Raw genomic sequence first — 14,127 nt, forward strand, 5'->3', positions numbered from 1 at the left:
TAAGTGGGGGCAAAGCAATTGCTCTGCCACGTCAGAATGCTGAGCTGGAGGGGCAGTGAGCATATAAAGACGTTGTCTCGTTCATGTCCATTTCTTCGCTGGCGTCGCAGAGCTTCTGCGCATCTGAGCTTGTCTAGCGACTATACTGACTGCCCTTGCTGTTCTCGCTAGCCATGACGCTGCTGCAGGTTTTATTCCTCCCCGTGCCTTAACAAATTTCTCCTCCTCCTGCTGCGACGTCGAAACGCAATCGCCCTGCGTTTTGTGGATTGAAAGAGCTGCTCCGCTCAACTTTTGCGGAACTGTCTAGGGTTAAGTATTGGTAGGAGTGCTGTGGCCAGGTCTTGTGGTGACGATAAATATTTATTGGCGCGATCGGCTCTGCGGCGCGGTGTGGCGAGCTCTTGCGTTAGGGATAGATTCCGAAGTGGCGTTGGCATTTCCTGTGGCTGTTTGAAGGCTGGTTTCTTGATTAGGGCTGTGACAATCTTCTGATTTCAGGTGATTTCAGGTGATTTCAGGTGATTTCGGCTGGTCCGTTAGCGTATTGGTATTAGGTAGTGATCAAAATCGCGACTCTGGCGATGAAGTGGAATTCGTGAAGTTCGCTTGGAGGAGATTATCGTTTTTCAGTCCTTTAAAAAAAATAACTAAAGAAAAAAGGAAAGACAACCAAAAAGAAGAGAAGAAGAAGCAGTGTTTGGGGAGGTTGCCGCTTCTTCCTGGAAGTGTTGGAAGCTTGAATTATAGTAGTCCGAGGGGTAGGTGGCATTGTTATCGATTGTGGAATTCGTGGGTACATGAGCGGCAAGTGATGCTTCCTTTTCAGCTCGGAACGGACTTGGACGTTGGCCTTTATACCTGAGTAGAGGTTAGAGGTCAATTTAGAATCGTATTTTCCGTCTATGTTATTGTTTTTCATTTATTTTTGTTTATTAATCTATCTATGAAGAAAAAGGTGACAATAATTTATAAATTGAATTTATGCAGGGAATTTTTGGTCGCTAGAAGAGGCATTAGTTTCTGTTTCTATCACAGCCGTTATATTAGTCTTGGGGTCCTAGTTTTTGAATTTTTTTTCGTCTGTTCTGATTGAATTAACGTTGTTGCATTAGTGATCTTTGAATTGTGCTTTTGTGCATAGGTGATTGCATGCGGGAAGCAAGTAGGTGTCTCATTCTAAACACTGAGCTAGGTTTGAAGAGTAGCAGGGGTTGGTTCATTAGTCCAAGAACCTTTGTTTACATACGATCACAACTTAGTCATAACAAAGAGATTATTGTTTTCTGCAACGGTTTAATATAATTATCTGACGTTTTGAATGCTATAGTATAATTTCAAATTGTACATTTTATGGAATAGAGGGTGGATGGTCGTGCGAGTGAAGGTTGGTACATTCGATCCGAGCTGGCAGGTTAACGAGTTGGAGGGTGTCGTACTAAGTCATTGGGAAATACTAGATAGATTCCATACCTTATTGTTTACTTATTATATGTCTTTTCCGAGGGCAAGCAAGATTCATGTATAAACCACAAAAAACTGATTGTGCAGAATGCACTATCTTAATAATCAAAAGAGCTATGGCGCAGCAGAGATAAAAGTATGATGGGGCTTTGCAGCCATTGTAAGAGCCGGCAATGAGCTTCAGGAATGGCGAAGCAGCGGAAACAGAAGCAGAAAGAGCAGAGACCCTCAGGTGGCTAACTTGCTCACAGTGTATAGTAACACAGTATAATTTCAGCAGTGAAGCAGACAGACGTTGATGCTCATTATGCAAAAACAAATTTAAGTGCCTAGTAATTGCAAATTTTGAGTTAAGTTATCCTCTAACTACGGTTGTTGAGTAGATATAGGGGTCATCAAATCGAATGAAGGTGTTGCTTCATCTTGCTGCACGATACTTCACCAGAAGCTTTGTGTGGTCATCGACCTAGCTGCTCAGCGGATTTATGGGTGAGCGCTCTCACTTAATATGGTTTCGAAGGACAAGTTAATGCCCTCTTGGTTCTGAGTTTAGAAGCATTAAATGCTTTTCGACATACGTTGTCATTTACTCTACTCGTGTACCTCATATGAATTTTTAGACATTAAATTGCAAGGTTTTGTACCGTGGTCTGAACTTTTGGTTTACTTCCAACTAGGGTCTTGCATAGTCACACTTTGAAATTGATTTTGACCTGATCAGGTATTTTGTCTAAGGTTCAGTGTTTAATGTAAAATAGCTGCGGTAGTCCAAATTCACATTTATCTGTTTTATCTTAATTACTTTATGATGTTCTTGAAGTCCTGAATATTGAGCAGATTTGTTTTTCAATATCAATTTGTTTGAAGATGGCCTTGGATCATTTGCTCTCAGTAAATTCATTTTCACACCTGATGCAGGCATACAGAACTAAAGGTTGCGGTAAAGCAAGGAGGAAAAGTAGGTGAAGCGATCGGGTTGCATGCTCGAGATCTGCACATTGAACAGGTTCTTGTCGACGGTGTTGAAGCTCAATTTGAGGTTCTGAACCAAAAACATTTCTCTGAGGTGAACGTTAATGATGGACCTCACCCCGCACCTTACACTAAGTCGAATCTGGAGGCAGCTGACGATGCGTATAAGAAGTACTCAGGGGATCTTTATGCGGAATCTCTGCCTGAGCTTCTTGTTTATCCTCCTCCTTCCTCGACACCAACAGGGCCGGGCCAAGTTCCTGAAATGACCCTAGAGGTGTACTTTCTTCACCACATTAAGTCCCAACATGTGTTCTCAGCATGACCATATAACTATTGGAAGACTGTGAGGCATGGAAACCCCGCATTGGTGGATGCACATATAATCTCGTCGTAGGTTTCGGTTATGCACATTTTCAAGTAACTTCATGAATTTTTTTACGAACCTTAGATTTGCAAGTTTTAGAGTTCATTCCATCATCTTTTCGGAATATATTGTTACTTATGCTCTCATAGAGCAGGTGTATTAACATATTTTGGTCCTCAATTCTACTCTCGGTTATAATTTGGCTTCATATCAATGAAGCCTCCTCGCCTTCGTCATGTGCAAAAGCCAATCAATTTCCACCTTTTGTACCAGCTTCACTGTTCAAGCACTATCAAACACAGTATTCTTACTAGAAATCGAAGTTTGTAATATTTCTATTTATCTTGACTATGCTTCTATGCTCATTGGTAGTGGAAGTGAGAATGGAACATTTTCTTTTTTTCAATTATGTATTCTACTTTTTAGTTGCGGTGTGCTCATGACATGCTTATTCAGGCTTACAATTGTGAACATCCGTGTTCATGTGTTAACTTTAGAAGTTGGAGTTTTTCTCTTTTTTACAGGTTGATGCGGGACTGGAGAACGGGTTCTCACAGTCAGGGTTTGATACTAAGTCCGAGAGCGCTAACTTGGTGGCTCCAACCAATCCTCAGTCAGAAGAGGTGACGGCTGTGATTTCTGATTGCATGGACGAACTACTTGTGCTTTGAGTGGGTGGTCAGTAATTGACTGTCAACTTCCCAGCTACTGTTTATCCATTACTCGAGTAGATTTAAAATTTCACTTAGAACAACTATCTGAAATGGTGCAGGTCAAAATTTTGCGTGTGGATTATTGGGTAGAGAAGCCACCCTCAGGAGGTCACTTTGAAGGGCATCTTTTTTACACTAATAATCAGTTGAGGCGAGCACGTTGCTGGTTTCCTTGTGTAGACTCAACCCTGCAACGATGCAGGTATTTCAGCAACTTGATTTTGATCCTCTTTAATGTCAACAGTAAATAATAGCAGTTTTGGTTTTTGGACGATTGTGATTCTGCCGTGTTAATCACCAACCGCTTTTGGTGACTAGCAAAAACAAGGATCAATTTACATTCCTCCTCGCGTTCGGCCCTCTTAGTTGTGTGCGCAATCATCGTTACCATGATTTTTGTATATATTAACTTCATGTTTTTGTTAAACATTTGCCAGTTTCGACCTTGAGTTTACAGTCCGGTCAGAGTATGTTGCAGTTAGCAATGGCAAATTGCTTCACCAGGTGCGAGCTCTGGAGTATGGTTAGAAACTCATACGTTTTGTCTTCAAAACTGCCCTTAGAAGGCAGATCACACTTTGTGTGTTTGACTAGAATACACGCTATACATACTTTACTGTGATATGATTCTTATTGTTATAGGCTCTGTGTTAATGATATCTGGTTGGCATGTTAAAGTTTGATTGGAATCATGCTTGTACATCTAGTGAATGGGTTTGTTTTAAAACAGCATGATGCTTCTGAAACTTAAAATCTGATTCAGCTTGTCATCTTGCATTTTTCATTATTCTATACTTCAATGAGTGAGCAGGTGTACAGCAACGAGGGAACTCATCTCAAGACATATGTCTACAGCCTTCCGATCCCAACTGCGGCATCCTATGTGTCTCTGGTTGTTGCACCTCTAGTGGTTCTTCCAGATCGGCATCATTCAAATGTGTCTCATTTGTGTATGCCGGGCCTGGAAGCAACGTTAAATTCGTCCATCAATACCTTTCACACTGTTTTCAGGTTCATACTAGTCTCAACCCTTCAAACTAGCCCTAAAAAGCGTACTTACGAATTTTTTGGGAATGGTTCTTAACTCCGTAAATGTGCTCACCAGATTTGGGTAAGTTTTGAGGGTCTCGTATTTCTTGTAGCGTGACCTCCCAAAACAGATGAAGTAGAAATCCATCTGGTCTATTCTTTCATTCGATGAACTGAGACTTGCATGGATCTTACTTTAGCCTGATAACATTACGACGATGAACTATTTTATCTGGAATTGTGCGTTACTTCTGAGAGCTAATATATTCGTTGCTGTTTTTACTAAACGATGAATGCACCTAACAATCGACTAATTATTTGCACAATTCCTGCAAATATGAATGGTTTCATCCATTGAATATTGACTTTTGGAATACATTCCTTGCTTTTCGCAGCTTATATGAAGAATACCTGGGAGCCCCTTTTCCATTTGGATGCTATAAACAAGTATTTCTCCCTGGTGATGCCGTCATTTCAACAAGTAGCGTTGGAGCATCCTTAGCAACATTCAGTGCGGATCTTTTGGCAGATGAACACATTATTGATCAGGTAGTGTGAGCTTCTTTGATGGACAATGCTTGTACTTGCTACTGAAAATCAGCCTCTGGCTTTCAGAACTGTTTCAAATCCTCCAACGTGGCCCCTCTTTACTTTTCCTTCCTATTTTCAACACTAATATGAATATGATATTATTCATATTGGTGTCGAGGGTTGTTAGCCACCAGTTGTGTTTCCCAGAGGTGTGGATTCTGATAGATGGTTTGGGACATGAGCTTGGGAGGGATTTTGCATGCGAATCCAGACAAGATTCAGGAGTGGCTACAACAAATCTTGTTACCTTCTGGGTTGGGATTCTGATGGACACTTACTATAAGTGTTATTGTCTCTGCGTTGATCACCTCCTGAGGGTTTATTGTATGGCGATGTCATAGGTTGTATACTTCTCACCCTTTGAAGAACTCTCAGACGGCTTTTATTGAACATGATTGTTGTTGTGAAGGCTATAAGCACACGTATCAAGCTTGCATACGCCTTGGCTCAACAGTGGTTTGGTATCTTCATAACGCCTGATTCTCCAGCGGATGGTAAGATCATAATTATATGTTTGAGAAGAGTTCATGAAATTTTTATTTAATTGTGAAAAGCTTTGCGTTCAATATCTGAGAGTTACGTCTGTTACCACTAATAGGTTGTAATTATTATGTGAATGTTCAGCAGAATGCTTAAAATTGTAGGTTTTAAGCTGTCCCCAGTTTCTTACATGTATTGTCTACAATTTAAAAAGTCCGCGTTTCATAATATCTTGCGTATCAAATAGTCTACGAAGCCTTCATCCTTGGCTATAATGTTGCTGTTTGGGAAACTTTGAAAAGTGTCATTTTGACGAATCATGTGCTGTTTCAGATTGGCTCTTGGAAGGTTTGGCTGGAATGCTCACGGATCTTTTTGTCAAGCGTTTTCTTGGAAACAATGAAGCCCGCTTTAGACGTTATAAGGTGTAGGTCTTGCTACTCTTTTCCTTGTGTAGGATAGGGTTTGACATCATTGAGCTCAAGTAATGATATGAATAGAGTTGAGACCCTTACCAATTTCGTTTGGAAGTTTACACTTTGTAGCAGCCATCTGCGTAACCTCTTGGTTATGATTGTCAAGTTTCATCTTTAGGTTCAAACTTTTTGTAATTTTTTGACAAAATAACAATCAAAGCTCTTGCAGGCAAATGAAGCCGTCTGCGTGGTAGAAGTTGAGGGAGCACCTGTCTTAAGCCCTCCAGCTGGGTTGGATATGGCCATGTGTGGCACCGAAAAGCTTGGTGTACTGGGGAAAATTAGGATCTGGAAAGCTGTACGTTTTGATTCATATGAACTTCTTAACCACGTCTCTCTTGATCAAAATGTTACTCATAAGGAAATGTTTTGTAAAACGTGATGAAAATATCTCCAATTCACGTTCTCTTTGTTGGTTCTTTTGGAAGTGCTTGATATTTCTCTCAAAAATATTCACGAATTCCTTCTTAAACTATTCTTTCATGGTTTTCGTTCTCAAATATGTCCGTTTACGGTCACTACTTGTTGATTGTGTATTTTATTGATGGCTTAGTGGGCGTAATCAACCCACTTTTACTTTGCATGGACCAGCCACTATTCTCTATCACTTGTTTACCGAGAAGGGATGTATGTGCCAATAGACACTGATTCTTAGATCGGGGTCCATGTGGAACAGACTGCAGTTGTGCAAATGTTGGAAAAGCAAATGGGTCCAGAGCCATTTCGAAAGGTATAGATAAAGTCAATTGGTATATATTTTATGATTTAACAAAACAATTTCGTTTCCTTGATTTGCTGTTTTATGTTCGAGTTCTTGTGTTTGATCTGGAACTGTGAAAATTGCAGGTTTTACAAAGAATAATCATGAGAGCACAAGATCCTAACCGCAAGAATCGAACTCTAAGCACTACTGAGGTGTTTTTCAGACATCTTATGCACGTTCACTTAGATAATATAGAAAAAGCCCCAAGTTTTTGTCTTAATCATTATGTAGATGCAATTTGTCCCATTAATACCGTGTCGTTGCCGTTTGACAGTCCCCCCACTGAATTTCCTTTATACCACCCCTTGTACACCATAGGCTCCAGTTTTACAAGCCTGCCAAGCGCCTACTGATGGTTATTATTTGGTTTGCAGTTTCGTCATTTTGCAAACAAATTGGGAAATCTGGAACGTCCGTTCTTGAAGGATTTTTTTCCTCGCTGGGTTGAATCATCAGGGTGCCCACGCTTGAGGTTAGTATTTACTGCCTTCAATCTGTTAGTCATTCCTCATGTCTTGCTGATTTAGAATCCGAGGCATTTGAGTTGGCTTTTGGACCATGTGGTGGACTTTTTTATTTTTGTGAATACAGTATTTATACTGGTGATTGTTACATTTATTAATCCTGATGCTTAATGGTATTTAGAGATACCATAGAAGATGGAAAGAGGTCTGAGTTCCAAGTTGTCTCTTTATCACGAGGTAGCCTCCTCGGGACTAGGGCATACTTGAGTTTGAGGCGTTAGTTTTATCTCAGATAAAACCCTTTGAAGTTACATGGAATTCACTTGCAATTCTGAAACAATATCTGGACAAAATAACTTCATCTCTTTAGGTTTTGATGCGCAGTGAGTTTGATATTGAGATCTTGGATATCAGGGATAGTCAACAACTATTGTAACTTTTCCTAGTTCATTAAAGTTTGAAGATAAATCATGTTCTGGGGCTACTTGTTGCTAGGATGGGATTTGTATACAGCAAGAGGCGTAACATGGTAGAGCTTGCTGTTCACCGGGAGTCCACTGCTATGCCTAAGCATGTAGGAGTTATCGGAAAAGTTGAAGCTCCAGAGTCAAAGCTCCGCCTCTCGGACATGGGGTGGCCTGGCATGATGAGCATAAGGTTGCATGAGTTAGATGGCATGTATGACCATCCAAGTTTACCCATGGCTGGTGATTGCTACCAACTTTTAGAACTTCAGTGTCATTCCAAGCTGGCTGGTCGGCGCATACAACGTCCTAAGAAAGGAGCGAAGGGTGAAGCTGTTGAGGATAATGTGGATGCTACTCCAGCTCAAAGGTGCCTGCAAACAGTGAATTCGAATTTTATTTGTAATTTCCTTTCGTCTGTTCTGTTGGCATAGTTTTTTTGCTCAATTGAGTCCAAGAAGAGTTCGTCACAGTCCTTATCTTTCTTTTCAGTCTGATGAAGGTCTTTGTTGTTTGTTACTGTGTTTTCGGCAGTTTGGAGTCCCCACTTTTATGGATACGCGGGGATCCAGAACTAGAATATTTAGCTGAGCTGAATCTACGTCAACCTGAGCCTATGTGGGTATGTGTTAATGGCTCGCGTTCAATGCAAAAACAACTTATGTCATATTTGTAGCAGTTCTGAGTTGTTTATGTGTACTTGTAACATTATTTAAAATCGCAGTTTTGCTCCACTAGTAATTCTTGATGATGGTTCTCTTCCTGCACAGATAAATCAATTGGAGAAAGATAGGGATGTTATTGGTCAAATACAAGCTGTAGCTGCATTACGTGCCTATCCTCGCACGTCCTTCGCTGTAGTCAATGCTCTTAACAATTGCCTCATTGATCCTAAGGTATGTAATGAAACGTGGTAGCTATGATTAATAAAAAAACGGCTCTAGGTGTGTGATTTTCTTCCCTTCATAATAGTTTGTACATCTCCGTTTATCTGCCATCTTACTTGAAGAAAGACAACCTATTAATTTTGTGGTACATGTCATCAAAAGTGGCTACAAGAACCCCACTTAGCTGTCATCTGATGTTGTGTGTTGGTCCTTGACGATTGGAGGTCTTCTGTCGCGTGAGAATTGAAGCAGCTGCTGCACTCGCTAGTACCGCATCAGAGGTGTAATTTCCACTTAATCCAATAAGTATCCTATGGTCAGCGAAGATCTCTTTGATTATATGTGCATGCTATGTGAACCTTGAATCTTGTGCTGCGATTATGATGTGTCCACATACCAGAAAGTTAGCAGTATTGCTATTTTCTCTCACTGAGTTTTCTCTTTTGCTCGTGTGCAGGGAACAAGCTATATGGGGTTACAGAATCTTTTAAAGTATTATAAAAGTCGTCGCTTTGATCCCGACATAGGTTTACCTAAGTGAGTATAATTTTCTGCCTCTCTGATGTAAAAATGAACTTCCATGTCCCACGAAGATCATACTAACATCATGAAAAATTCAAGGAGATTGATGGGTTGTGGGGTTTCGGGGACACAGGCCGAATGACTTTCACGATTTCTCCGAATATTTCGTTTTGGAGGTACATCCTCAATTATGTCTGGCGTCTACTACTTGATTGCATTCTGCGTTTTCCTGGTATCGGTTGGTGAATAAACGTAATGCAGTGTGAAGTAGATAATTGTGCTTGGTATCTTAAGTATTGTGATTTAAATCTTCAACTACCTCGGACTTGCAGATCTTTATCTCTGAGTGAACTAGTCGTATAAAATTCAGGTTTGCGTAGTCCTCAATCTGTAAGGACTAAATAGCACTGATGACATTTACCAATTTACAATCTTTTGCAACGTCTGAGTGAAAGACTTTTGGGCACAACCTACTGGTTGTTACTTTTATTTTTCTTCTTTTAAAGTATATACTGTATGTTGTTTATTCATTCAGGCTATTCCAGGAGCGGTAGCTGAAGTTCGTGGTAGTGACGGCAAGAGCCCGTTGGAAGCAACAGATTTCATTCTACATATTCTTAAGGTTAGTACTGAATTTATGTATGATACGACTGTTACTTAAGGTCGCATTAGATGTGATGGATCTTTTAACTCCAGTTAGAGGACCTTATAGTTGCACTATTTGCTATTTTAAGGGAATTCACGTTTTTAGGGTTATTATGTTCATAGTTATCGCAATAAAAGTATTGAACACATGAGAGTCTATTGTCTACTCATTTTGGGGTTGGTGCAGCATAATGACAACAGCGGGAATGCATATTCTGATGTATTCTGGCTAGCGTCTGTCATTGAATCCATAGGTTCACTGGAGTTCGGGAAGCAGGTGCAGTTTTACTCTCTATGCTCTCTATATACTTTTAGTTCTCTGAAAGATAGTCTGTCATTTTTGTCTGGTGCATTGTAATTGCAGTGTACTTTTCGTATACTGGTTTCACTCGACGTGTTTTCTTCCCGTCCTTATTCTTCCTGCTTCGCGATTTGTTTTAAGAAGGTTATATTTGGGCAACATTGAAATCTCATTCGAAAACTGATATTTATTGAAACAGAATTTAAGGACGTTAGCACGGATGCTTAAGCAGATTGATCGCTTCCTGCAATATGACAGGTGTGTTTGGAATTCTGTACACCTATAATCTTCCATTTCTGGTTATTGGAGATCGTAATATGTTGTCAGAGCGTGCGCTTCATTACGCACTTCACTGGATAAATTCATATCTTGAATCGCATGCTGAAGTTCATGGCTCGTCTTTCCCTAGATGCACTGTTTTACACAATATACTTTATCTTAGGCGTTTTCCATGGCTATTCCTGAAATGTATCATAGGCCAATTTGAGTTTATTCCGTAGGGCAGGGTAGACGGAACAAACTGTCCTCTGTTTGTAGCATGATATATGCCTCAAAGGCTGTTGCACTTAACATGGTGCCTAGAACAATTGCAGAGGTGTAGAATAAGAGTTTAAATCATGATGTACTCAATTTATTCTGCTCTTGCCGAGACTTCAAAAGAGGTGATCTAAATGCTCCTCGTGGTTACAGATTGATGCCAAGTTATAATGGAGTTGTGACCATAAGCTGCATCCATACTCTGGCTAAGCTTGCGATACGCTTTTCTCATGCTTTACCTACGGTAAGTTATTGCCTTTGGATCTCCTGCATAAATTGAACCTAGCTAACGTCTGGATTTTACAAGTTTTAGTTCCTCTGGTTTTATGGAGTGAGCTATTAGTGACACAAGGTGGTTTTTGCCGAATCAGGAACGAGTGAAACAACTGTTGAATCAATTCAAAGATCGTCAAAAGGTTCAGTGGCAAGTCCGAGTGGCCGCCTTAAAGGCGCTATTGGATATAGAGTTACAATCTAAAGGATTAGAAGCTGCAGTTAATCTTGCTTTACAACAAGTCCATGGTGATTTGTCGTTTGGAGGTGAAGTATTTGATTCTAACCCTTATTCTACACTTTTTCATATTATTAGTAAGCAGAAGCCTCTTCCCTTGCTTGAAAAACATGGACCTGTTTCTTTGCGACTATATTTATCGTTCTATGAGCTTGATTGTGGTAATTTAGCTGATTCCATGCATATTGTTTCTTTGTTCTTGACCTTTCAGTTTCTCACTGGTTTTAGTGGTAGGACTGCAGTTCAGAGCAAAATTATGAAGCATGTGGTTCGTATGGCTTCTATCACGGAGAAAGGCAAATGTAGAATTGGAGGAGTTACTATAGCACGCTTGCTGGCCTTGCTAGAAAGCAGTAAGGCCTTCCATAACGTTATGCTTCGGCATAGCATCTTCTCCTTTTTGCAGGTTCTTGCTGGCAGGTATGACATGCTCATACTACTCCTTGCATTTATCTTCGGCCGCGATCCTCTTTCCGTAAAAATGAGATCAGTTTGGTCCATATTGAAGAATTGCTTCACTTTGAACTCAATTTGGAGCTGTCCACCAGGTCGGCATCTTTGTATCGATCAGCTGAGTTCCTCGCGAAATTGGCACCAAATCATGTATCCCAAGACAAGAGGTTTGCAAAGACTAAAAACTTGTTCAAACTTCGGCTTCGGCCTACACAATCTCCAGCCCCTCCTGCTCCTCAGTCAGAGCCCTTGAAGCTTCGACTTATACTGCCAAGTTCTTCTAAAGATAATGCTGATCGGGCAGAGAGTGAAAGCTCTGGAGGCAAACGATTCTCGATTAAGTTAAAACTTTCGAAGTCTTCCTCTGCTCATGAAGGTGCAGGTTAGTAATCCACATGTTGGTATATGGGGTTTAGGTTTAGGTAATATTCACCAAGCACAATTTATGGTGCTATAGTGTCTTTGTTGCTTGAATGCAAAAATGATTTGTCTGGGGTATATGCGGCTAGCTGTCCTAGAACTTTTACTTTTCTGTAGTGTAGGTTCTTGCTGCTAGACTATATTAAATCGATTGGGAGAGGTAGTGAAGGACTTCCACAGTTTTTAGTATTCACCTTTGAACTTAAAGAATGATGTTGTGTCATTTTAGGTTTTAAGAATGTTAACCTCATCAGTCTTATTACGTATTTTTAGGTGACGATACGAGCCAGGCTTTGGAAGTGTCCACCGGAGCTGTGCCTATGGACCATCATGTTGCCAACTCTCCTCTCTCCGTTAAAGAGGAAGTAAATCTTCATGAGGTTATAGATTCAAATCTAGGTTTCAGTCAGCTCGAGTCATCCAGGACGCAGCCATTAGACAATCATCCAGACGAATCGCAAATTCTCGACACGCATAATATTCACGTTGGGGTGGAAGGCGACACGCAAGATACAACGGCTCAAGGCAATGAAGAAATGAAATACAGGGATGTCGAAGGTACCGAAGAATTAGTACATGAGGATACTGAAGGTGGCGGTAGTCCTAGAAGGTCCTACCATGCTAATACATATCCGGAGAGTGATTCTCGGGCAAGTACGGAACAAGAGCCTCCTTTCGATCTTTATGGGGAGGATACTCAGGATGGCATGGGAGAATCTAGAGATGATTCGAGAAAGGCACTTGGTGTATCTCGGACTATGGAATCTGATCTTCAGGGCTATAACAGTTTATCAGGAATGATAGATGCCGAAAATAGTACACAGGACGGTGGTTTTGAGGAAACAGAATCCCTAAGGCGGGTCGAGAAGCAGTCCGGGGATAAGAAGGAAAGAAAACATGATAAAAAGGACAAGAAGGACCGCAAAGACAAGAAGAAGAAAAAGAAGCATGATAAGCACAATGATCCAGAGTACCTAGAGAAGAAAAGGAAGCGGAAAGAGGAACGAGAGCAGCGACACCGCCAAGAAGGACATAAATCTTCGAAAGAGGAAAAACACCGAAAAGAAGATAGTCATGAAAAAGTTGAGGAAAAGCCTGCTTTTGATGCGCCTATGAATGATTATTCACAGTCGGAAGGTACTAAAGTTGAGAATCAAGGCGGAAATGATATTATGAAGATTAAGTTTAAGTTCAAGAAGCCAAGGACGACGACTTCTGATAGATAACCACATCTTGCTGGATTAATCAGCGTCAGCACGGGGAGAGGAAACCAGGCTCATTTTGTGTCGAGCCAACTCTGCTACATGATGTTGAGGTGGTCCTGTTGAATATTGAAGGTGCGCAATGGTGAAACTATCTCAATATGCGGAGTTCCTCTTCAAATGGAGTCGGAGCGGGTGAATCACATGTTGGAGGCTAGGATGATAACTAGCTTTGGAGTGGTGGCTATTTATCAAATGATTATCGCGCATATTGTGAATGCCTGCTAATACTGAAGTGATGGAGACATTAAATTCGACACCGGCCGAACTAGTGTGAGGTTCTAAGTTTTTAGTTTCTGAGAATGGCTTTCACCACGAGTCTGGCTTAGCACCGCCGCGTATCGATGAAATTATTGGAAGATATCACAGCAAGCTCTGGTTCAGGTGAGCTGGTCAAAGTTCTGGGATCTTCTCGAGGGCTGGCACTTTTAGTTCTTTTGTCGCCGGAAGGTACTGCTGGTAGTGTGCAGCCGTGTTACGATCTTGATCTTGACAGTCAAGATGCTGCTGGCACGATGTTTCTTTTTTTCATTTTATTTATCACCATTCATCTTCTGCACTTCAACTTGTACCACTGTGCATGCTTTGAAGACCAGTAGTGCTTGTGCACTTGCATATTGTACAGGATGATTGAATACGTCTCTTCCAGAATGAAAATAATATATGTTAATTCTGTACAAATAGATGTACTCAGGCGTCTCAACCCTGCAGAGTAGGATAGATGATGAAAATCGGACCGGGGTTGCGGGATTGTTGGCACCTGTTGTGCAGGATTGTCAACAGTGCTTGTTCGGAGCACCTTGCGA

At 40.9% G+C, this 14,127-nt stretch overlaps 1 protein-coding gene across 10 annotated transcripts; it reads left to right on the forward strand.

Moving 5' to 3' along the window:
• The first annotated feature begins 91 nt into the window (after positions 1-91).
• Positions 92-13,880, forward strand: LOC112295265 (transcription initiation factor TFIID subunit 2). 10 transcript variants are annotated; one of them, XM_090244186.1, is made up of 31 exons: positions 92-188; positions 512-871; positions 1,145-1,165; positions 1,552-1,696; positions 1,848-1,953; positions 2,383-2,713; positions 3,328-3,426; positions 3,576-3,718; positions 3,954-4,020; positions 4,328-4,527; positions 4,941-5,094; positions 5,546-5,630; positions 5,950-6,041; positions 6,262-6,390; positions 6,769-6,822; positions 6,939-7,007; positions 7,230-7,327; positions 7,815-8,153; positions 8,318-8,405; positions 8,554-8,679; positions 8,895-8,951; positions 9,128-9,207; positions 9,326-9,368; positions 9,728-9,814; positions 10,025-10,114; positions 10,338-10,396; positions 10,829-10,919; positions 11,047-11,215; positions 11,429-11,606; positions 11,735-12,021; positions 12,333-13,880. In XM_090244186.1, exons 4-31 carry the CDS (start codon positions 1,651-1,653, stop codon positions 13,283-13,285), a joined length of 4,320 nt encoding a protein of 1,439 aa, XP_090100312.1. In that variant the 5' UTR covers positions 92-188; positions 512-871; positions 1,145-1,165; positions 1,552-1,650; the 3' UTR covers positions 13,286-13,880. The 10 variants fall into 10 exon arrangements, with proteins under 10 accessions (XP_090100312.1, XP_090100313.1, XP_024402353.1 ...); XM_090244187.1 differs by lacking the exon at positions 1,145-1,165 and having other exon boundaries at positions 512-761; XM_024546585.2 differs by lacking the exons at positions 512-871; positions 1,145-1,165 and having other exon boundaries at positions 93-188.
• The last annotated feature ends 247 nt before the right edge of the window (positions 13,881-14,127 follow it).

Source organism: Physcomitrium patens, chromosome 18 (assembly GCF_059467195.1).
Source record: "Physcomitrium patens ecotype Gransden chromosome 18, ASM5946719v1, whole genome shotgun sequence".
Lineage (NCBI taxonomy): Eukaryota > Viridiplantae > Streptophyta > Bryopsida > Funariales > Funariaceae > Physcomitrium > Physcomitrium patens.

What these genes read in the sequence shown, in the direction of transcription:
- LOC112295265 (XM_090244186.1), top strand. Translation starts at nt 1,651, where the DNA reads ATGGCGAAGCAGCGGAAACAGAAGCAGAAAGAGCAGAGACCCTCAG. An exon ending in ACCTTTCACACTGTTTTCAG is followed by an intron (nt 4,528 to 4,940) that starts GTTCATACTAGT and finishes TGCTTTTCGCAG; the next exon opens with CTTATATGAAGAATACCTGG. An exon ending in CTCTGCTCATGAAGGTGCAG is followed by an intron (nt 12,022 to 12,332) that starts GTTAGTAATCCA and finishes ACGTATTTTTAG; the next exon opens with GTGACGATACGAGCCAGGCT.